The sequence below is a fragment of the Orbicella faveolata genome, unplaced genomic scaffold (genome assembly GCF_042242905.1).
Source record: "Orbicella faveolata isolate gen_17 unplaced genomic scaffold, um_ofav_v1 contig_13, whole genome shotgun sequence".
NCBI lineage: Eukaryota > Metazoa > Cnidaria > Anthozoa > Scleractinia > Merulinidae > Orbicella > Orbicella faveolata.
The window spans coordinates 32,464,596-32,488,889 of NW_028301540.1; the positions used below are offsets into that span (position 1 = coordinate 32,464,596).

General features: G+C 39.3%; 1 protein-coding gene across 3 annotated transcripts; it reads right to left on the bottom strand.

Annotated features, from left to right (window-relative positions):
* Positions 1 to 945: 945 nt before the first annotated feature.
* LOC110049991 (fibroblast growth factor receptor 2-like) lies at positions 946 to 22,965 on the bottom strand. Of its 3 annotated transcripts, none has more exons than XM_020755850.2 (16): positions 22,569 to 22,965; positions 14,500 to 14,602; positions 12,260 to 12,598; positions 10,973 to 11,251; positions 9,983 to 10,294; positions 9,426 to 9,713; positions 8,457 to 8,674; positions 7,363 to 7,585; positions 6,615 to 6,725; positions 5,645 to 5,835; positions 5,202 to 5,324; positions 4,609 to 4,682; positions 4,179 to 4,219; positions 4,007 to 4,103; positions 2,707 to 2,806; positions 946 to 2,031 (listed from the first exon to the last, which is right to left on the bottom strand). In XM_020755850.2, the coding sequence occupies exons 2-16, from the start codon at positions 14,552 to 14,554 to the stop codon at positions 1,918 to 1,920; spliced, it is 2,565 nt and encodes an 854-aa protein (XP_020611509.2). In that variant the 5' UTR covers positions 14,555 to 14,602; positions 22,569 to 22,965; the 3' UTR covers positions 946 to 1,917. The 3 variants fall into 3 exon arrangements, with proteins under 3 accessions (XP_020611509.2, XP_020611510.2, XP_020611511.2); XM_020755851.2 differs by lacking the exon at positions 22,569 to 22,965 and adding an exon at positions 18,637 to 18,951; XM_020755852.2 differs by lacking the exon at positions 22,569 to 22,965 and having other exon boundaries at positions 946 to 2,201.
* Between the last annotated feature and the right edge of the window lie 1,329 nt (positions 22,966 to 24,294).

A 24,294-nucleotide genomic window follows, 5' to 3' on the forward strand; every position in this document is an offset into this window, starting at 1 on the left:
ACTGCAACTTACCTCGCAACTGTAAGCTGTACAAGAATTACCCGGTACTTAAAACAAAGTAAGGGTGCGGATAACGCGCCCAACAAAGGCTGAAGAACGCTGGCAATGACCGCCATCGAGGGAACCGCTGAAGGATCTGTAACTTGTCATCCCGTATACATACATACATACCCACAAGATTTGCTCTCACTTAGCGGTACTGATGCATTTATATAATGCATAGGCCCACTAAACGTCCTCGTTCAACGATGACTTTTTCTAATGAATGTTTTCTCGAAGGGTTTCAGAATAAATTTCTATATTTGGTGGTGTTTTCTTTGCAGCCAAGTCACTTTTGGTAATTGCGAGACAAAGTGACAAATTTGCAATTCTATCCTAAAAGCCGCGGAGCCATGTTAGCTAAAATATTGATACGTCTAACACGTGGCCTGCTCGATCACTGCTTGCAATGCATGTTCTTGTGTCAGGGCCTTTAGATTATATCCAATTTTGTCTGGGCCGGGATATATAAACAATAGCCTCCATTTCCAAAATATATAGACAATTGCCTCCATTTGGCGCGAAAATATGCTCAGATATTTGACCGCGGGCATTACCTGTTCCGAGAAGCGAACAGTTTTCCGAGAGCGAAGCTCGAGGAAAACTGTGAGCTTCGAGGAACAGATAATGTCCAAGGACAAATATCCGAACATATTTTCAAAGTCAAATAAAGGCTATTATGTTTATTATCCTTCAAATATTTTTCGCAACACGCGCAGTTTCGAAAATTGGGGAATATTCTCGGATATTCCCCAGTTTTAGCTGGGAAATATTCGGTCACCAATCGCGCGCGAGCAAAAATATTTGATGGATTATAATCTCGGATATCCCCCAGTTTTAGCCGGGGAACATTCGGCCACGCGATGTGTTTAGACCAATCGCGCGCGAGCGAAAATATTTGATGAATTATAATTCTACATAGACTTTATTGTTCATGAAAAGAAGATTTCACAACGAGCATCAATGCCTTGTGCTCTTTGCTCGTTCAGGTAGGTTTCTCTGACAGTGGTTTGACAAAACACTTTCTACTAAGGAATTATACAGATTTAATGACTTACGCAGGTGAACCAGCATAATTTTTTTTTTTGTCAGTTAAGATTTCTTGAAGTTTAAACAAGAACAATGTTTGGTCACTAAAACGTGACACACCTAACATCGCGCCATTTTGAACGCTGACACAAAAAGAACGGACAAACATAACCGTTCCGTTAATGTTTCTCCCTTTGTTCTATCTCTTGATTCGTTGCCCTACATAATTTTTTAGCCTCTTAAATAATAAACATTTCTGCATTCTATATATTCCAGCTTTACGTCTAGGAAAGCATAATTACAAATTCTGTTTTACTGTTCGTTTCGATGCTCCATTGTCCATAATTCCCTTGGCGCAATTCCGGGAGCATGCTGTTGTCTTAACACACCGCTTTACAATTGTAACGCCAACACCAATGCTCAACTCTGGAAACTACGAGAAGACTAGGCACTACCTCAGTGCGCGAGGATGCCTGGGAACGTTTTGGTAGACAGTCAAGATGGCGTTTGTTTCAAAACATTTCGACGGGAACGAATTTACGTGTTCAAATGTTTCTTGTTGTCCTTATAATAAAGTTAGAAGTCGAGACAAAATCTCGATTCCATAAGTGTAAATGATACATTTTCCTTTTCTTTGCATGCTAGCTGGCGCCATTTTGAAATTCCCTGCGTCTACCAAGACGGTCCTCGAAGCACTCGCGCGGCTGAGATTCCTGGAGTAACAAGCTGAGGTTTTCTTCACAACTGTCACAACCAAGCAGTGTTCTTCAGCTCTCTCATTATGAATGCAAGGTTCTTTCAGTGTCAATTCGCAGGTGAAGGGAAGTCGTGGATGATTACTTTTTTATGTCACATGGCTGATTCATGAGGATTTGCGCTCCCTGATTTCGATGGCATAGTCCCCGACGTCTTGTCGAAATTAATGTACAAATGATCCTCGTACATTCGCATGTCGATGTATTCCTGGAGACAAGCAAAAATTACCGTCAACTCAGGAGCGAAAATGATTGACAAGTGTCAATCAAGTCATGCACTTGTCGGTGTCAGTTGACTCGAGGAAGTTACACCGTGAGTGAAGAGCCGTCAAAATTGATGTACATATTGTCTTCGTATATTCCCAAGGATACGTATTCCTGAAGGAAATGATAAGTACAAAAAAACCCCTAAGTTGTTGACGACCAGTTGGGCAATATGACACAAAAAGACGTGATGAAATATGAAAAATGTAGATTAAGGCGTCTGCCGATTTTAAACTGAATTTCATAACAATCCTGTATCTAGGATGAGTTTTAGTTTATAATCGTTTTTTCCAAAATATTTCGTTTTCCCCAAAAGAGATATTTTAGAAATCAGTCGAGCAATTTAGATATCTGAGTGAGGTTCGATACACAACCAATACTGCTTACATTCTTTCCTTAAATAAGGCTCGACAACTTAAAGTGAAAAAAAAAAACGGTTTTTCATGCAATAAATATTTCAGGTTCCGCAAGCAATTGTTTTCAATTTTCTCGAAACTTGACCCACCCCTATTCGAACCATTCTATGTAACTGTTTCGGGTGGGAGTGAGGTGTTTGATTCACAAAGTGGTTGCCTTGTTATATTCAAAAGGGGCCTGAGTAGCAAAAAGTTACACCTACCCTCTCGTCACTGAGCATTTTACTGAGGTGCTGAGACAGCTCAGGGAATGTTGGCCTTCGCTGTGGGGCCACTTGCCAACAATCCAACATGAGAACGTACCTAGGATACACATTCAGTAATAACAGTTACCACTATCGTTGCACAAACAGCCAGAAAATAACAGAGATTATTATATGGCTAGCTCCGCGAGCGGGCAAGATGAATCAAATCCTGCGGTGTGATTGGCTACCCGAGCGGGCAAGATGGAGCTATCTTGCCCACTCGGGACTACCCGCCGTGTCCCGCAAGAAAAATTTCCCCGAAAGCCATATAATAAATCCTTTATTGACCAAGCTTGTTCGGTCAAGATGGCTGGATATTGGCCTCGTTCTGTTTTTGCGAGTTTATGGACCTCGACTCCGTCTCGGTCCATAAACTCGCAAAAAAAGAACTTGGCCAATATCCAGCCATCTTGACCTCAGACTTGGTCAATAACCCATATAAACTGAGCTCGAATTCAGCCTTCAGATTCTGAATAGAAATAAAGATCAGTTTAAAGTTTGGTGCTATTCAATGTTTATTACACGACTAGGTTAGTTCAAAGGGCCAATAACTAAGATCAACCAAAGAGATTGCTTCATTGCCACTCCAATATCCCGAATGATGCCACACGATCATTCTTGAAGATTTTCTGGTAGATTTCCTTGCTGCGCTCGATCCGTGTTGTCAAGACATCGGGCCGATGTTCTCGCAGTACGGCCCTCGCGATTGGTTAACAAGATATATATCTTACACATTATAAAACTAGATTTTCTAAAGTTGACTTGGCAACCAGCGGGAATCGAAGTTCTTTCTTGCTGGTTTCTTCCATGTTACCATAAAGAGGCTACGTCACGATTTGCGCATCTTGAGAATTTTAGCCTAATTTTTCAAGTTCTTCGTCTGTAATCCGTGTCAATCTTCTCCATCCTGTAACATCCTTGTTCTTTTATGGTTTATTATTATCTCTTTGGTATCTTTCTATCTTAGCAAACTACTATTTTCAGGTTTCCATCAACTTTAAGGGAATTCTGTGCGCAGTCAAAATAACTCAAAATACCATGTCTGGGCTCCTTTAACATACATGTTCTTTTCACTGGTGTCTCTGCATCCCTTAAATTATTAAACAGATAGATTTTCATCCTTAATATGTGTATCCCGATGATCGCAAACCGTCGTCTGTTTCGACAAATTAAACAGGCCTGACATGACCTATAAAAATTAGCTTCATTATGATCCGTCAACCATTGAAGCGCTGCTCATCAAATTAACATTACTTACAGTTCTTCAGAGCAGTGTTTTGGCTTGTCCATTCTGTAGCTGTCTTGCAGGAAGTTGATCACCTCTTGGGAGTTCATGCCGGGATATGGAGACGCACCTATTGGAGAAATCATTTGATTATTTTTAAAACATGATCGCGATTATTCAGTATAATCTGAACGATGAATCTTACCTAATGTAACAATTTCCCACAGAACGATGCCGAACGACCACCTGAACAAAAATGAAAATATGAAAATTTTTGTTAGCAGCACGCCACTAATAACTTCTCCTAGTAACTTCTGTCATCGTCTTTTGTTTTCAATTCCAGGTAATTTATTCGTGTACGTTTTGTAAGTCATTCTAGGTAACAGCTATTGCATAAAACTTGTATAATACCTTGTATATTCAAATTCATTCTAGTTATAACTGACGATATGACAGAAGTAACTGTCGAAACATGTATTTAAAACTGAAAAGCGCTGTGAACGCTACGAGCTACGACTCGTGTTTTCAACACTCTTCTCGGTGTTTGGAAATGTGGTCAAAAACAGTCTTTGGTGTTTGATATATTAATTGCAAAGTTGCCATATTTTTAACGACAGACCATCTGTTCTACTTACACATCGCTTTTTGATGTGGAGACTCCGTCTAAAAGGGATTCTATGGCCATCCATTTGATTGGAAATCGTCCACCCTATGCAAAGAACAGAAAATATATTTTCCCTTTCTCTGACCCACTAAGTGATAATATGATTGCTATTTTATGTCACTTTGTGATATTTTTAGACTTAAAACCCCCGCCTTGAGCCCGAAAGAAAATATAAACCATATAAAAATATATACACCACAAAACGAACAAAGAAAAAAAAACCGGCACTGGCTTTTAAGCGCAAAAGTACTTAGAAACTATGATTGCCTCAATTCAAAATAATCTGAGCTGGGAAAATAAACTGTCTAATCACATTCACAGACATAAACCCTTTTCCACAATAAACTGAATTCACATATTTTTTTCATTTACATGCATTATTTTTATTCCAACACTAGTTTTTTCAATACTGTTAGCTCGTCAACCCAGAATGCGACAAGCGACGATTGCATAATCATAATGACGATGTTTACTAAGTTTCGACTTAATAAAATGCATGGTAATCAGTTAGATGTAATAAATATTTGCAGCAAATAACTAAAATAATAAGTAAACAAAACTCACTTGTGTCTTCCTCGTGTAATGATCTTCTACGTAGATGTCCCTGGCGAAGCCGAAGTCGGCGACTTTACAAACTTTGTTTTCGTCAATTAAAACATTCCTGGCGGCAAGATCTCTGTGAACCACCTGTTCGTGACCCAAAATATAACCCAAAAAATCAAATTGATTTTAATTCTGACAGCCTGGCCTCCAGGTCAGGAAAGAGGATAGAAACTGGGAACGAGTTAGGCATTCCTCTTATTCTCTCCATGCCTTTTTCATTTTCAGTTTCCAAATTCAAAGAACGCATTATAACCAGCACCTGAGGCAAAATAATTGCAGTATTCTATCTATCGTTGTCTTATATCATGGTATTATGGTGCCGACAACATCCCCGGGTAGAGAGAAACACTGTCAGAGAAAAGACCCCGGCCAAGCTAGAGCCCAGACCTCCGTATTACTCGTACCTTCATGCCAGCCAGATGTGCCATGCCTCTTGCAGTCTGAATGGCAAACGATAGGAGATCCCTAGAGCCCAGTTTATCCGCGGGAACTTTGTACAAGTCTTCATAATATTTGTCTTCCACTCCACGACAGTGACGGAGATAACTCTGAAGGTCGCCATACGCGCAGAATTCCACTATTACCATCAACGGTTCTGTTGGGTAAAATTAAAACAGCTACCTTAATTTTCCAGTACACCCGCACCTCTTCCAGACCTGTATTTTCATTGCGTGTCGTTGACCGGCGTTGCTAAAGCAGGTTTACAAGTTACGGACAGCAGAGGAAAAAGGCAATGGTGTAGGTCAAGGAAAAGTTGGAGAAAGTCAGCGGAGAAAGAACTTAAGTACATGCGCCTGACCTGACTGAATTCTGAAAGGTGACACAAGACCTCTCTGGCTGAGAGAGACTGTGGAGGACTTTTGCGTCCTATGGCTTAATAAGATGGATTATGGATGACTGATCGATGAAAAGCGCTTTATCAAGGTCACTCGAATTATGACTGACTGTGAAATATAGTTTACTAGGAAAAGATATCGCTGAGAATCAAAACAATTTGAAATCATGTTCAGAAGCTTAAAGAAGCGAACACTCATAAGTTCACAATTCTAAGAGCTACACCGCTACCAGACTTTACGCTGTCTACACCATTCCGCACGGGCACAAGGGTAAACATGAGTGTACAGTAAACACGTTAGTGTAACAACTACTAGTAATTTAGCAGATTTAGCAACTTCATGATCTAAATCATGCAAAATTGTCGCTTAAATCTTTCACTAAAATAAAATTTGCTAAATAAGTGTAGTTTAAACATCATAGCTTTTTGGTCGGTAGCCACCTTCCGAGAGCCAGGAAACTGTTCTGTCTTCAAAAAGAAAAAGAATGGTACATAACGGGAGAATGGTTAACGGGTATTTATTTGTGAGTTAAACTAACCTGTCCTGGTACAGCATCCCAATAAACCGATAACATTAGGATGCGGTTCGATCAGTTTAAGGAGTTCTAACTCTGCTAGGAGGTCTCTCCTGGCTGTTTCACTGTCATTTTCTAAGAGAGCAATAAGAAATGAAAGTCAATAATTGAACAACTGTGCATTACGCTGTTTGATGATGGTTACATTATTTTAAAAATTAAAGCAATTACAGAGCAGATAACTACAGCTGTAAACTTAATTGATACGCTTAACCCCTAATAGCAGGAAAACAGGTAACTGATCGAAAGCGCGGGAAAACTTGTACGTGGGGAACAGTTAGCGGGTGGAAGCGCGGGAATTCATGTATCTAATACTGAGCAAGTTCGGAACATAGTGTCACACTAACAAGTAAGGGAAATTCGAAAACGGTGGAAAGCCCAGGAAAACATACAACTGGTGGAAACTTCAGGGGAACATGTTACCGGAAGCATTCAAAGAACGTTATTTCCCATGTTAAAACAAGTTCGAGTGGGAAAACACGGTCCAGCAGAAAGCGCACCTCATTGCACAAGAATACAAGATATTCGCTCCCATTCCGTGGCCATAAAGTTCATTAATTAAACTAGCCTTGTCAGCGTGAATATTTCGATTTATGGGCTCTAGTAGGAAGCGCCACACTTAACATGCTTTTTACATTAAATATCAAACGGATTTTTAAATTAGACACAACTGTTCTCATGGTATCAATGTAGTGTCGTGTAAAATACTTGCCTTTGACAATCTTTACAGCGACATACATTTTACCCACGCATCCCTTGATGCCCTGCGCCTGAGCTTTCATTACCAGGCCAAACGCGCCGGATCCCAGAACCACTTGCAAGTCAACTCTGTTACGTGGAAATTCCCAGGGGTTGTTGGATAACTGGCTTGCCGTGGCTCCCTGTTCCACGAGGGGTTGAGGAAGGGGTATATTTGGAATGGTATGGGTCAATAACTAAGAAATGAGAAAATAACAGGAAAAACGTAAGTTTTCAATCCAATAAATCGCGCATGATAGATGGCTCGTTGTTGCCGTTACGAAACTCTGGGTTATTCAATTTGTTTCTGCTGTGGCTCTGCGAATATCAGATTGGACTATAAGTTATGAAAGTCAAATCCACTATACACTGGTCGTTTCACTGATATGATGTGAAAGAACTAACCCACATGAAAGGAAACCCAATTATAATGGTTTGATTTCCCAGGGCGTTACCATAGAAAAGTGTAATGAAATTATAGTAAAGATGATTATTGAATCCGAGCCACAGCCGAGTGGTTTCTTGCCGAATTCTCCTCAACTTCCTCAAGTATTTGCATCACGTAAATATGTGAGCAAGAAGCAACCATTTTCCATGTTTTCCGAAAGCACAGAACATTTTCTGTTTACCCCACAAAAAGCGATCACTTTCCCAACAAAATGCAACTACACGTAATAACTGTGTGTTTGTATGAAGTCTCGTGCAATGTGACCAAACCCGATCATGGCACGTGTTCATTGATCAGGGGCCCGTTTCTCGAAAGCCCCGGAAACTTTTCGAGCCCGTAAAGCCATTTTGTAGTTCATCTGTATCTAAAAACGGAGATGTGTATACGCCTGAAACTTCTTGTATGAAGGGAACCGCTGTTCATATTAAGAACAGGTGAATAAAACAGCTCTGTAATCGTAAGTTTGGAGATTTTGCTATGGTTTTTCAGGCCCGAAAAGTTTCCGGTGCTTTCGAGAAACGGGCCCCTGAACACTAACAAGTAACAACATCAACCAACAACATTAACAAGCAAAAATCTAATAAACTTATAGGGTCTTTACAAGAGTTTAGCGCCCTTACCGAGGTCATTTCAGCTTGTTCCCGTTGGCTTGTTGGACGGCTGTTCACTGGTGTATTTCTCGGGGTGCTGTTCTTGTGCACTTTTCTGACAAAACAGAACACTCCAATGATTGCAATAATGATGACGAGAAACCCTCCGACGACAGCCGCGATCAGCACTGTCATGTTGTCAGTGAGTGCGGCAAGACCTTTCTTGGCATGCGCACTGGTGTTGGATTCTGCAAGAGATAAGCTTGGTTTAATGCATAGAGGAGGTAAGTTTCTAAAGAAACTGTAGTGGGGAGTATAACAGGATAATTTGGTTTTATCAACTGGGTTGACAACGTAAATTAGCCCCCGTAAAGAGATTCGAAAGCTGACGTTTCGAGCGTTAGCCCTTCGTCGGAGCGAATCGAGGAACTGTGGGTTGTGTGTGGTTTATATACAGAAGGATGGAGCTATGCTATTGGTTGGCGCATGGTAACATGAAAAGCAACAGAATAAATTAGTTGAATGAAAAGCGTTCGTTGATATCGTGGGGATTAAGAGTGCCGATTTGAAAAATAAAGTTTTGTTCTAGAGTTTTGCGGCTTTCCGTGCTTCCTTGGGTTAATGCAGTCATATCAAAAAGAAAAATAGAAAGATGGACAAAAATACAAATATTATTAGTACTACCTAAGCGAGTAGGTCGTCTCTCTTAATCTCCGGTAAGCGATCATACTAGTTATGTCCCTAGATAACATTACGGATATCGGTCGCTGTCGACTAGCTCGCGATATATTAGTGATGTTATGATTTGTTGCGCTATCATAGAAAGCTTAAAAATAACATACTCTTAGGTAGTGAAACACTAAATAGGTCTTAATGGGCGAATACTAAACGGCTATGACTCGATAAAAATTAACATAGATCATGACTTGAAAAAGGAAGGAGAAATATTTGAAAAATTGAGCGAACCTTTCAAACCGGTATTACAAAACGCTCACGTACCCGATTTCGTGGTCTTAAGATAAATTGAACTAGGAGGACTGGTACCCAGGCTGTTGGTTGCTAGGATACGGAACTTATAGTTGGTGTTGGGCTCGAGGTCCATGATAATGTACTTGACTTTGTTTGGCGGCTTGATCTGAATCTCCTGCCAGTCACTTTGAGAGTCCTTCTTGTACTGGAGTTTTAAAGCGGTCAGCTCCAGGCCCCCATCGTCGCCAAATTTCCACGTGACCACTGCACCTGTAACACTAGTCTCAACGGACAGAATAGTTGGACTTTCTGGACGAGCTGGAAAAAAAATGAAGGGCTGATTATATTGCGAATTCTCTGTAAAGTTCTCCACGCATTTTTTATTGTACCATTTTGGACAATTTGTTTAAATATTAATTTCTACAGTAGACAGTGATCAGCTCCTTTATTCTCATTACTTATAAGTATTACTCTGTATTGAGCATTCTCAGGAGAAACTGCATCCTGATCGCTGTTTAGTAAGTCTCTTTCACAGCGGTATCTTTTTAACATCACGACACAACGTCACACAATAAAAAAGAACTTACTTTTTCCCGAAAGGGAGATATAAGCAGTACTTGTTCCAATAGCGTTGACCACTTCACACGTATAGATCGTCCACGATTCTTCCGTGACCTTCACAATCTCAAGAGTGCTCTGGCTCGTTGTGTTACCATGTAACGTTGTCACGCTGTACCCACTTATTTCCTCGCCTTGTCTGATAGTAATAGTGTTGTTATCAGCATTATTCCAGGACCACGTGAACGCCGGGTTAGGATTTCCGCGAGAAACGCAAATCAACTTGGCTGCCTCACCGACATTGGCGTGAAAGTTTCGCTTTCCAAAGATTCTAGGTTGTTCTGCGGAGTTAAAAAATTGCCTTGAGTACTAAACTGAAGAACCGCAAAGGTATTTTTCATTGTATATTCAACTGAGAAAACTTATCAGAGGCGAGAGAGACTACGTCTGACATAATGACATCAGATTAGTTCATCCTTGAAGCACCAGTTTCATTCTTCTCGCCCTAGATTGTATGCAGAGGTTTTTTTTACTTCAAAAACAGCTTCTCTAGAACCACTTTTCAGTATAAGGCTTATCACAGTAGCCGCATTAGTTTTCCCAAAGATTGTAAACGAGTGCAATTGGAAAAGTCAAGAACTCGTTTCCTCCAAAGAGATAAATTTCACAATATGGCCACCGTGGCGTTATAAAATTTGTGTTCATCCAGTTATAAAAAAATAGTGGAACTCTGGGAGAACTAGAAGTGTGTTGGGAACACGAGTCGAGGGCGACTTTTTCCCCACTATTTTCTCAAACTTTTGCAAGTGTTTCCATAACTTGATAGAAACACGGGCAAAAACGATAGGAGAATCGCTTGTTTGTTTTTTTTTTCCTCTAAAAATGTTAATTCTCACACCATCTTTACGTCAGAACCTCAGATTACTTCTGAGTGTGACAAGAATCCCTGGTGAAACAGTCATGAAAAGAAAATTCCTTTTCATGTTCACGATATAAATACGAAGAATTATTTTAGTTACCAAAGATGGTGACAGTGAAGTTCACTTGATCCTCTCCAAGTTCGTTGGAAGCGGCGCAGATGTATGTCCCACTGTCCTCTGCAGACACATCCCTAATCAACAGCGTGCCATTGGGTTCCTGATTGGTCCTGTCGATTGGAAGCTGTCCATCAATTCTCTGCCAAGTAGGGCCAGCCTTTGGAAAAGCACTGACGCTGCAATGGAGCTTGAGATCATGTGCTTTTTCCGATTTGGTAATATTTTGAATCGATGGACTTGTGGTGCTAATTATGGGATGGGCTGAAATTTGAAAACAGGTTTCTCGTTGACCGAGAACAATTTCAAACATTTTTAACTCGCGGATTGTGATAGCATGTTACGCGTTGTAGTGTGTGGTCAGATTATTCTTTTCTATTTTGTGTCATTACAACTATGTATGTAAAATGTCGTTGAGTAGGATGTTATTCCATCTCCCGGGGGGGTACTCCCTGAAAAGTTGGGTGGGGGGTGTGCGGCCCGCTTCCCAAAAACCTTTCCCAACATGTATTTATGACCAAAATCTGCGATTTTCCCTACCCTATTTATGACCTAGCCAAAAATTTGATACCCTATTTATGACTGTTGTGGCTGGCACAGTTGCCCCAAACATTTATGAAGGGCTTTTGTTGATGTTCTTATCAATAATGATGAAAAAGTAGCTTCTTCTAAAAGAATTCACAATTCAAGACTAGAAAGCAAAGACCATACCCTATTTATGACCAAAATGGCTGAAAAAAACATACCCATTGGGGCTGCACATACCTATTATAGCCCATACAAGGGAGTACCCCCCGGGGGGGGGGGGTCCGTTGTCGCAAACATGGGTCAAAGAAATGCTGTTGCTGTTGTTGCTCTCGATGTTGTTGTTGTTGTTGTTGTTGATGTTGTTGATGTTGTTGTTGTTGTTGTTGTTGTTGTTGTTGATGTTGTTGTTGCTGTTTGTTGTTAAGCATACGAACGGTTCGGTTTAGAGTGATACGCCGCATCAGAAATGACTGAGGAAATGCGAGATCTTGCTTCGGAAAAAATAATTGTGAAGTCACAAAAAGTAAGGAAACGGATTGCCTAGGGAAAAATGTCTATTAAAATACCTCGTATCTCGCCAAGAGGAAAAAAATATTCAACGCATCGGGCTTAAGTTCCTTGGCAAAGTTAATCGTGCTATGCCCTTTCAATATTCAGAACTGATAATTTTGAAGCTAGAACGACAATGAATCGCTTACGCTAATGAGCTAAATATTGTAAACAAAGATTAGTCTTTAGTCTTACCTTTCACTAGCAGCATGACGTCTTCTTTGACGCTCTTGAAGTCAAAATTATGCAGCAGATAAACGGCAGTGCAAGAGTAGTTACCATGATCATGTCGATCGACCCCAGTTAACCAAAGAGATTGTTGACCAACTAGGGAATACGGATTTTTTCGCTGAGAATATTTGTAAATGGAAGGTGGAAGGCCTGGGGTTCTTGCAGTTTGGATAACCATGAGCTTTTGTGTTCCTTTAAACCAGGTCGTTTTGTACAAGATTCCTCCTTGGAAGGAAGTACTACAAGGCAGGGTCGCATTTTCTCCTTCTTTAACAGTAACTTTTGACAGGGCACCAAATACAACTGCAAGGAGAAATAAGGAGTGCAAGATGAACGAAAAATGGAAACAGATTTGAGCTTTTAAGGATTCAGGGATTTTAGAGTTTGTACAACACAATAAACAATCTAAATGCCGTTTAAACTTAGGGAATTGAAGTTGTTAAATTGAATGCAAAAACCTTCCCTCGTGATGGAGTTAATTTTTTCCTGTGACCAAATTTATGTTCGAAAAAGTTCATTGATATAATATTAAGAAAGTCACCACAAGAATCCCCTCATGCCCAGGCATGGTCGCGTTATATAACTTAGGAAATTTCATAAAAGTTATTGAATCACGCATCGCGCATGTGCATTTGGCATCTTGTTTGAACATCTGTTTCTGACTTGTGGAGCACTAAACATACTTTAATCAGTTCTGCCAGATGGTTTATTCAGTAATTGACCTCAAATCTAATGTGATATATAACAATAAAACAAAACGTAACTCGACCATCCTTCGCTGTATTTAATTTCAATTCAAGTCTTCCTGCATGGAAAAGTCTTGTTTTTTGAAGACACGGGGTGGAGAGGCTCTTAATTTTCACAAATTCTGTTTCACACATTTGAGTGGTTATGCATTCTATAAACTTTTTTCGTGGTCACGACTTTTAAGTAAGATTTCCGAAAACTTCTGCTAACCTTAATAATACGCCGATCAATGAAATGAGACTAAGAAAAATACATGTCGCAGAGGTGTTTCCAAGACGTTCTTAATTAATGATTCTATGTCAAAGGCAATGTGCGTTAATAAACAGAACTTACAAAGTTGATGCCAAAACCGCGATGTTATCTCTGTTATGTCAGATTACCGCGCAATTTTATATAGTACTATCTATTACACCAAAGCAATAGCATATTTCATAAGATAGGCAATTCACCTCTGGCCTTCACTTTGTTAAAATTTATAGACTTAACTCAGGCGGACAAGATAAACGGCCCACCGAAACAGTTTACTAAGTTTCACTATCGCCAACTGAACTTTAAAATACTGAAGAAATTTTTTTCCTGATCTACTGGAAAAAAGAAGAACTTTATGAACTCGCAATAACTATGCAAAGAATTTCTCACCGAAATAAAAATCATGTTGTAACAATATGTTTGAAAATGTTCCAAAGGAATTTGCAGGCAAACTTGAGAAACATCTAATCCGCCTCGCGTGTTCGTTTTCAAGCTTTCGATATTGTAATCAATCTTCTTCCTTGCTGTGTTTATATATAGCCATCCATGTCTTTCATATGTTTAGCTGTAGGTTCTTGCACAAAATCAAATTTCCGTTTTCGTTTTTGTTAGTCCACCCTCTTTGATTAAGGCATGGAAGTCTTTTCACTTGATTAGATCCCCGGAAGAAAATTTTATCGAATTCACCTGAGAAATAAATGGCTGTCAAGTTCGATTAAGTTCTTGTTAACCATGTTTTAATTAAACAAAACCCTCTGGTTGTCCGGGAACCAGAATTTTCGACTGGCATCTGACATAGAAAAAAAAAAATGACCCGAGGTAAAAAGCAAAGAACGGTTTGAAAAGATTTTCCCGGCCGTTCCGTTTTTGGTCCCCTCTAATTTATGGTTTTAGGCCACAGAAACGTACATGTACAAATATCTTTTTAGAAGTTGAATTTTCTAACACAACAATTTTTATAGGAATAAGGTTCTTTTGCTGAACAGTGAAGCCGAACGAAAACAGAAACAAAATTTGGTTGGATTTCTCCAGAAACACCGCATGTTATAATTATTAAAAACTTAAATCACTTTGTTGTGAGCGTTCAATTCAACTATGTTTGTTATTTCAGGCGCCACAAAATATCACTTTCCTGGCTTGTTCTTAATGTTAACTATGTTATGATAGAAAGTCTTACCCAGTAAAAAGACAACATCACATAAACTCACCTTGAAAATTTGCTAAACACACAAGTAGGAGAAAGAACAAGTATTTGACTTCCATCTCACATGAACAGAACTTTTTTCTGCCGCTAAATTGTCTTGAAAGCACCTGTAAAAGATAATCCATAGCGTAAATTTGATCATGTGCTTTTTGAACATGACTGGAGAAAATAAAGATTGTGATATTCGTATCTCTTCAGAACTTATCCGCGTCAAATTAAAAACACAGTTTTAACCTGTGTTAATAGGTTTAATAACAATGGCGGCAGTAATCTGTTTGGAAGAACTGAATGTCACTTCATCAGATCACTCTTGTGGTAAAATTTACCGTTCAGTAAACAGCCCTTAATTAACTGTCTAGAAGTTTTTTACAAGGCTATGCTTAGAATAACATGATTGCTGAATCGCAATAAAACATCTTTTTACCCAATTACTTTCATCGGTATTCACATGGAATGTTCCCTTTACTTGCATTTGCCTTACAAGGACCTGCGAAGTGACTGTCATTGCGTTATCTCGCACTGGAAATCACTGATAAGAGGTTGACATTGGACGCTAAATTGTTTATCTGGGGATAGTGCATGTACTTCACGAGATTTTTAGCCGGCATATCGCTAGCAAGGTTGGGCGCCCACAACCGGATTATAGCGCTGAAAGAAATGACCACAATTAGATTGAAACCGTAAATATATTGCGTGCTATGCCGAACAGTGACGAATCTTTTTTTTACTAGAATGCTCTCTGAGGTCACTTTCCCAGGCGAACGCAGTGAAACAATGTAATGTAATTAATGAGCCCAGTTGGTCTAAAGTTCACTCCCATCTCTGCGACCCCGAACATACAGAGACAGCTTTTCAAATAAGGATCGCTTGGTATTATTTTACCGAGGCTGCGCATGAGACAGATTAGGTTTTATGGGTTAATGAATGCCGTGCCAAAATGCTCGAAGAGAAAATTGGTAGGGAAGAAGAAATGAAATGAAATGAAAATGAAATGGGGAAAAGAATGTGCATAACCTGACAGAGCCCATGCGTTTTTTACAATCCTTTCACAACCATCATCTAAATTTTCTTGGAGCGATAAATATTAGACGATTAAAAAATATCGGAACTGTTTTGATAAACCACCAAAGATTTGTCTAAACAATCGTATGCAAAACATCAAGGAAAACTAGTTAGTTTTTCAAAGCTGCGATTGAAAGTGTTTTAACGCTTTTGACAAGTCTATTTGTGCATTTTGATTTGTCTTTCATGCCTCGACCTGTTTTTTGTTGTCGTTTAAAAAACAAACCTATTCAGGCCTGCCTCTTCTCTGGACTCTCTGCGTTCGCGCCCAAACTGAAATAAACCTTTGAGAACTCTCACAGAAGTGGCAATTTTTACTACTGGGTGACCAAAAATACCGATATACGTTCGGTTCGTGTCCAAAAAAAATGAGTATGTGCGAAAAAAAAGTTAAAGAAAAAAAAAAACGTGTATTCGTACTACGACAAAAGTGACCTTAAGTCTTAAATCTTGCACGTGCATTTCTAACTTAAGCCGAGAAAAGATCTGGCAATAGGCCACTACTATACAGGGTCTTGCTTTGAGTGGCGCTCTATTTACAAAAAAACAAACAAACAAACAGTTAAGTGTGGCAAGTGCGTTTCTTACCACAGCTGAGAAGAGATCTGGCAACAGTCCACTGCGAGGTCTTGCGTTGGGTGGCTCTCTATTCTCAAACTTTTTTTCTTTTTGTATTTTATTTATTCCCGCTGGAATTTAGATATCGAATACGGCTACCATAAAAGCGACAACGATGACATAAATTAATATTGCAGAAGCAATTAGAAAATTGAGTGTGCGTTAATTCACGTGCAAAACCAAGGCAAACCTCTCGGATGAACTCTGAAGAATCATAATGTAATTTACTTGTGTTCCCGCCCAGACTTGATTACACCGTCCATAAACGGTACAACGATAGCACTTGTTAAATAAAATGTACCAACCTTGGGGTATGCAAACGCCAGTTCACGCCCAAAGAAATAAACGATTGTACCCATACATACATGTAGATACATGTACTAATGACTTCGACCTTCCCCAGAATCAAATTTAGGCATTCCGGCAAAGACGACAGTAATTAATTACCCACTTCAAAATTTGAGTTCGAATTAATTCCTCTCCACTAGAGAAGAAGATATTTCAGATAAGAGATTGCACGAGCTGAAGATATTTTAATCATGTCAATTATTTCTTTCTTCAATCAAAGAATTTGCTTGATAATGTTAAAAGGCATAAAAAACATACAAATGCCATGTTGCAAATAAGACAATATTGAGAGAGAAAATTAATGACGGATATTTGTAGTCATAATTTATAACTCTCCTCCGAAGATAAAGCCGGGTCCAGACTTCCAGATTAGAGAGGAAAACGAAAATCAAAGTCTAGGTTTCAACTTTCGAAGACATTCTGTAAAGTTTCAAAAGTAACCAACCTCCAAAAGTTATGTGCCCACGAAAACACGTAAGGCCGGATGCAACTTGGCGGTTGTTATTTAAGATTCCGAAATCCGAGACCTCAAAAGTTGCTGAGACATCCAAGTCAGAAGAAGAAACTACAGATTATAAAGCTCAATGAGTGATTCACTTGTATTTTTTATTACACAAAAACGCAAACAAAACCCACCAAAAATGTTTCTTATCTGGTAAAAATTGGGTACTTTTTTTTATTTTTGGCATTTTCGTGATGGTGTTTAACAGTAGGATCGGCCCATAAACCGTACATGTTTTCACTGCCCGAAAATAGCACCTTTCCGAAGGAAACGTAAAAAAATGCCTGCAAAATCCAAAGTAAAGAGAGTCTATATGTTCAGAAGTTGTAGTAAGCGAGAAAGACAGGTTCTTTCTCAAATTCAAACTCATTATTATAGGAAGTGTATGTTTATTCAAGTGCCATAATATACGACACATCAAATCGTTGAAGGAGTTTGCTTTCTCAGTAGCAGCTGTTCATAGCTTTCCTTTCGATGACATGTAATTAATTAATCAACATTAAAGGACTCCATAAACTCAGATATGTGCGGCAATTCAGGTATACAAAATTATTTAATTACTGTCACGAATAATTGACAAATTGTAACTAGTAATTTGAAAAGGAATTCGTACATTTAACAAGCTCCTAAGGGTGCCTGGAATTTTTTTCTCACAACGACGCAAAATGACCAATGCAGTCAGTTATGATGCCAGAATTTTCAAAAGCTGCTGCGCCAGAGAGAGCATAAGGGATACAGGGATCGAGTAAGCAAAACTTGGGGTAAAAGATATCAAACTTCCGGTAGTTCTAAATGAAAACAGTTTTATCGTTTGTTTGTTTAATCCCACTAAATAGCGTGCTTCAACAGTTGAAAATCAATCAAAATCAAATTATCCAATATTTTCTCTGAACGTTTGATAACTGTCAAGATTGACCAGTTGATAAAATTTCTTTAGGCATTCTTCAAGGGATTTTCGTAACCCTTTTTTAAAATTTTATAAATAGGAGCTTTTCCCCCTGTTTCTCCATTCCAGACCACCTATAGCTTTTACGCCGCCTAAGCTACGCTTTTGAAAATTATTTTCTTACCCTCCCAGGTTGTTCTCAAACAGAGTTAAGTCTTCAAACTCCCAATAGTGATTCACATCCAATTTGTTCTCTCAATATCTATACAGTCACTGGTAAGAAAACGAGTAACGTAAGTTATTTTCGACAGACCTCAGCGGCGCAAAATTGTGTTAATGACTTTTAATGGAAGACCGTGGTAAACGGCTAGAATTGAAAATTAAGATCGCGACTTCAAGGGCAACTTATGCTTATCATAGTGTTCCAACGAAGTGATCTTTAACATTGGCATTGTTCCATGATACCTCAATCATGTAAGTCAATATTTTCGCGAATGAAAATCTCTCGGCAGGGTCCGACATAACGTTGAGATGAAAATCAAGACAACATCAATTCTTTTGTTCCAGGAGGCTTCTTATCTCCCAGCTGAGACGGTAATTTTTGTAATCTTTCCATGAAGCAAGATTATTGGCCTGACTCAATAGAGAACTTGTTTATACAGCTTATTGATAAACAGTCTGCAACGCGTGCCTTTGGGAAGTCATCTTTAAAATCTTATTCCTACCTCAGTCAATACTCTGTGGCGTCCGCCAGTGAGTTTTTTCCGTGGAGCCTTTTTATGTCCACCTGATATTTTCCAGTAAAACTGCCTTCAAACGAAAAACAACCCCACCACCAACGTCCAGTTCTGTGTTTGGCTGCGATACGTGACCTCGCTAGTTGTAAGCGCAGAGTAAAAGAACCAACGAAGCAAATCCGAGAAAAAATTGGCTGATCTGTTTAAAGTGACAACTAAAACCAAAATCCCACTTTAACTTGAGACTTGTTCCAGAAAACAAAGAAGGAACCGCTAACTCGCTTTACCGCCCTCAGTCTTAAGTCTAGGCACGCAACCTCGACCTACACGAAACCATGACCAAACGGACGAGAATTCTAGTTCCCCCTCCCCCTCTGGCGCTCCCCTGCCCCTCCCTGCCCCAGTATTCTGATGTCTGTATCATTGCAGGCAACCACATTCAACCTGGCGGGTTGATTTTGCGAGTTCGTCTTTATTTATTGCCTCAATTCCAAATAAAGTGTCTCGGAAAATACCTCCACCTAACTTGTGTAGAAATGTGAAGTTTTTCTTTGTTTCCAAGAAAGATATTATGTCAATCTCAGGATATGATTCAGTTCCTTGACGAGGCTAGGGAATGGCAGGGCGCATGTATTTGTTTTTCCTCTACGCTTCACGGAAATAAGCGCTTAACCACTAATTCTCACTCCCTTGAGGTTATTTTTGTCGTTCATTCCGGTCCAGCAACAAAACTTGTTTTGAGCTTGTTTTTCTGCTTAACCACGCGTACTGTCCATTGTTTAATGCTTTTTACAGTTTTCTTTATCCATCGAAATTGTCCACACTTCATGTAAGACGATATGATACGTCAGGGTGTGTCAGGCAGAGCTTTATTTAGAACTTACACCAGAACAAGGCCATTAAAATGAAGATTTTGTTCCGCGGCGCCATCGAGTCTGGATTACGCGCAGAAACAATCTCACGTACATAAATTCAACGAAGGATAGCCACGTATGGATATTCGCAACGAGTTTACAAATCGCAGCATTAAGCCCAAAAGGTAATGTTTGCTGAAATGTCGTTGAGTTGGGGTAGTGTTCGGGTCGCGCTGAAAGGCCATACTTACACGAGTTCGTGAAGGAGTTTTTTACAGGAAACGCCATAATTTTGATTCTTAAGAGTTTATACCTCTAATCCAGCGAATCCTATAAACCTTCAATCCACTCCCAAAGAAATTCCACAAAGTGAATAGCAACAAAACGTGACAAATGACTGTCATCTCTGAAAGTTCAATAAACCGATTCACTTAAGCTCTCTGTTACGGTCTTCACACACTCAGACAAATAACAGCATTTTACTCTCAGCAGTTGGAATGCAAGCTATGTCGGTGATAACTTCAGAACTTGTTTACATTACTTTCCATGATCGCTTTCACCTAACAGCACGCTTGTTTTTGGAGTTATTCCAATTTCCGAGAAATGTTTTTCTTCGTTGTTTTTTCTTTTTACATGTCACAGCAGCTCTGTGACCCCTATTCCTTATAGGAAATCGATTTTTTTAAGTCTTTCTGATAATAAAACCATTTTGGTATGTAGTATTATAACATGTGCTTTCACATTTTCTCCAAGTCTGTGAAAGCTGCATAACTGATCGATAAATACTTTACCTTCAGTGCATTTGTTCCCAATGTATAAGCGGTACAAAATGGGTGTTTATTATAATCTGCTCTATAAAAATAAACTCACATTAAATTGAAATTTGCAAAAAGCGCAGTGATCTTCTCTGAGTAAGGTTTGTGACAGAAATAAGCATTGCTGGTTCCCTGATCCCTTATTAGACTATATTACGTGTTTCAGGTCAACGTTTCCGCCTATTTACGTCTTTGTAGCGTTATTATACTTTTGGCACCTCAAAAAAATGAAGTGAGAGACTAGAGTCATCAATTTCGAATACTTCCATTGGCTTACAAGACTTAGAAAAACAAGGATTAACTGTATTTTCCAGTTCAGAATGATGATTAATAGCTTATTAGCCTTTTTAGTCTCTTCTCTGGCAAGCGTTGCACCGCTTAGTCGCCAAATTGTACAAGGAAGAAGAGGAGAAGTGTATTTAAGGCGGCGATACATGGCAGATCAGGCAGATTTATTTGACCCTTATTCTGGAAAGAATTCAATTTTTTTTTGTTTTGTTTTGTTTTGTTTTTTACGTTTATCTTTGCAATTGCAATAAATTCATGGTCATCTGAATTCATGAATAATGTGACTATTTAAAAAAAAAAACATATTTCTGCACGTTCTATGTGTTACAACATGGAAAACGTGTCGTAAACGAGGACTTGGCATCGTGTATATTTCCCGCAAGCTGCGCGGCTATGAATTTCATTGAGAATGACATTTCTAGTCATCAGTTCACCACATGCTGAGCAAAGCTGAAAGAAGAAGTTGTCCTTCAGTAGCTATTAAAACGAAAATTCAACAATATAGGTCTAAAAAATAGCAAATGAGAAAACCTTTTGATTCAATAAAAAAAAAAAACCCTTTAAACTACAAAATCAACGCAGTTTTATCTGACCGTGCATCCACTTTATCAGTTTTCAGTGTCTTCGGCATAGCATTACCGGACATAGAGCAGATCGAACGCATCTAAAATTTCAACCAAAAGCATTTGCTGGATACTCTGGCTGTAAGAGCGGTTATTTTGACTCGATAAAAGACGCCTGATGATCCTTTTCTTTGAGTGACCCGGGGTATCAATGTGTTAGCGAAAAGATAGCAAGGAAGTCATATATTGTTCGAGTGTCGAATGATAGAGCTGACAGAACTGCAAAAGTGGTGTCAAATACCGTTCATACCACAAATCTGACCCAGTGATCTCACTGAAAGGAAATACGAAGATAAATATAAGATTCTACACCTCTTTTATCGCTCCTTATCTCCAAAACGTCTCTTGCTTGATTTAATTTTTGTCGCTCCAAGTGTTGCTCTATCAAAAGCGTAGACACTAATTAAAAGCTCTGCTCGAGAAGTCCGTGCTGTAAACATTGAACGCCGGTTGAAGCGCCAGGCGATACGGGAAATATCAACCAACACTTGAGACTTAGAAATTGAAATACCTTGCATGTCATGACCGCAAGATCACATGGGCGCATTTCTTAAAAAAACTGCCTAGCTCTATTCGCTTCTTTGACACTTATTTGTTGTTGTTCATTTTCAAGCAAAGGAATTTAGCAATTACTAAACACACTGTCACCCTTTTGTTTGTCTGCCTAATCTGAACACCTACAATATTTCAACAACGAAAGATGTCACGTATTCAACGAAAATATGAAACACATTTTAGATGAAGAAAAATCGCGGTGTCCAGGATTAGCCATCAGACGGTCGCTTTAAAATGATTCGGCACTCTTTGCGCGGCGCAAGCTTTGAAAACGCTGACACCCGCTCGAGAAATGTCCGCTCCTGACCAAACAAGCACCTTTGTCCATTTCTTTGTCAAAAATCTTAACCCACAGGAAGTTGTTATGGCTACTTAAATGAATAGAAAGTAAAACAAAATTCGACAATGGAACAATACAGGAAGATATGAGCAAATTTGAACAAGAGAATAGGGAAGAATTGGTGCTTGTTTGGGTTGTTGTCCTTGTTTAATCGCTACATTGGATCACATCTTCATCATTGTATTGCAGTCAAACGGATTAAAAGTGCGGGTGAAAAAGTCGCTACCATCACTCACTTGCATTCATCTAGTCAGAGAAAGCGACGCTTTGATATTTACTTTCACACAAGCTCGAATTTGTTTGAGTAGATCATTCCAGAAGAGAATTCCTCACGCGAATTTTCTGTACGTGAGGTCTTAAAAATCGCGCATGTTAACGAGTATATATAATCAGAACTGAATCACTTTCCCCGCTGTATAAAGTGAAAACTATTCCTTCGACTTACCCTTATGCTCGCATTCTCTACACCGTGGCCCTTGGGTACTTGTTGAAGTCAGATTTGTGTTTTAGCCCTCTTTAGAGGCTCCGCAAAACCTTGAACTTTAAGCTGCCTCTGTTACACAACTGCTGGTGTTTTGGTCCAAGGCTCTCTGCCAATTCGTTGCGATACGATCTCGTTAAATGCAAATCCCTGCTGCGCCTTTATTCTCCTCAAAAATCTTCCAGAGGCTGACAGAAGCTGTACAAACCCTTTTGGAGATATTTCATACAACCAATTGTTCTCAAGCTATGGGATTAACCAGTACTCGGCACGTCTGGCACTCTTGTTAAGACGATACTGTAAAAGTGAACAGCGTTTTTCAGCGAGAGCTCAAAAATGCTGTCACTCGATTACGATTAGATCTTTGTTCTCTCATTTTTTAGCCGTAATTGACATTAATTGACTGACGGGATGGCTAATTTAACAGATCATCAGTTTTTTTTAATCACTATTGTTCAGCAGCCAATCAGCATTCTTGGTTGTTTAGAAAGTAAACCGATACGGGTTTCCTAAAATAAAAGCACAGATACGATGTGACACAATTGTGTGGGAAAAACGATCTGCACTCTTCCACCAGATCTTTCTAAAAAAAGTCACTCTCCCAATGTTTGTTTGCTCCGCGTTTAAGCCAACATAGCTTTGCACGCTAACTAGCTAATAGTGTTTGCTGAGTTTTTAAAAACAGATTTCACGCAAATAACACGATTGCACTACAGATCATCGTGAAAACGCGCGCTGAATTTTCTCCCGTTGAAAACTTGCATCAACCAGCTCTTCATTTCAGTCAGTTCCCTTCCGCCGCAAAATACCTTTTGATAACGATCTAAATTATTTCTTATTATGTCTGATAAGAGACATGCTTTATGCCGTTGCTACTTGAACACGAGAAATTTGTACACCAGACAGGCAGTGACTCACTCCACTTTCTAAAATGTGACAAATGAAGTCCCACTTTTTCACGCAACCTAAGAGCACCGTCTTGTCCAATGTTTTCGTGATGTGAAAATTGTGGTTACGTATACGACGTGACACTTCCGCAGGAAACGTAACGAAATAATGATAGACTTCTTAACTACCTTTATTCCTCTGTACTGCATCAGCCATCATTTGACGTATGAAATTAGAAACTCTTGCGGTTTTTTGCATTAAGATTCCAAAATCTGACTTCATGAGTTCAAAGTCCGCGTACATGCATTCTTATTTTGCAATTAGCCCGGTGGCCTGTATAAATATTTTCTCGCATACTGGAGCAAATACAAACATTCCACGGTGTGAGATTTGCACTAAATACATTGCGCTTCGAATTAGCGCCTCGTTGGTAAAGCGTTTTGATAGTCTTCTTTGTTATACCTTACAACGGAACAATAGATAACGATTTTGTAATTCGATCACATACAGTTGTACACTACGCAAACCAAACTTTCGCGAAGTATACCCAGACGACCTCAATTCCTCCACAAACTATACGCACTGGTTACACATTGGGTACGAAATCTGCGAAATCTAGTCGCAAAAATCAACTATCAAAAATCTCTGATTTTATATGCAACAGCGAAAAAAAATGCGGTAGGGTTTTTCCGTCTTAAGGGTGGTATTGGTCGATCAGACAATTCGTGTCTGCAAAATGATACCAGCCAGTCCAGCAGCGACTCTACGTCTTGGATTAGACGAATAACTCCCTTTTTTCCAG

What these genes read in the sequence shown, in the direction of transcription:
- LOC110049991 (XM_020755850.2), bottom strand. Translation starts at nt 14,554, where the DNA reads ATGGAAGTCAAATACTTGTTCTTTCTCCTACTTGTGTGTTTAGCAAAT. An exon ending in CTTCACTGTCACCATCTTTG is followed by an intron (nt 10,295 to 10,972) that starts GTAACTAAAATA and finishes TTAACTCCGCAG; the next exon opens with AACAACCTAGAATCTTTGGA. An exon ending in CACATCTGGCTGGCATGAAG is followed by an intron (nt 5,325 to 5,644) that starts GTACGAGTAATA and finishes GGTCACGAACAG; the next exon opens with GTGGTTCACAGAGATCTTGC.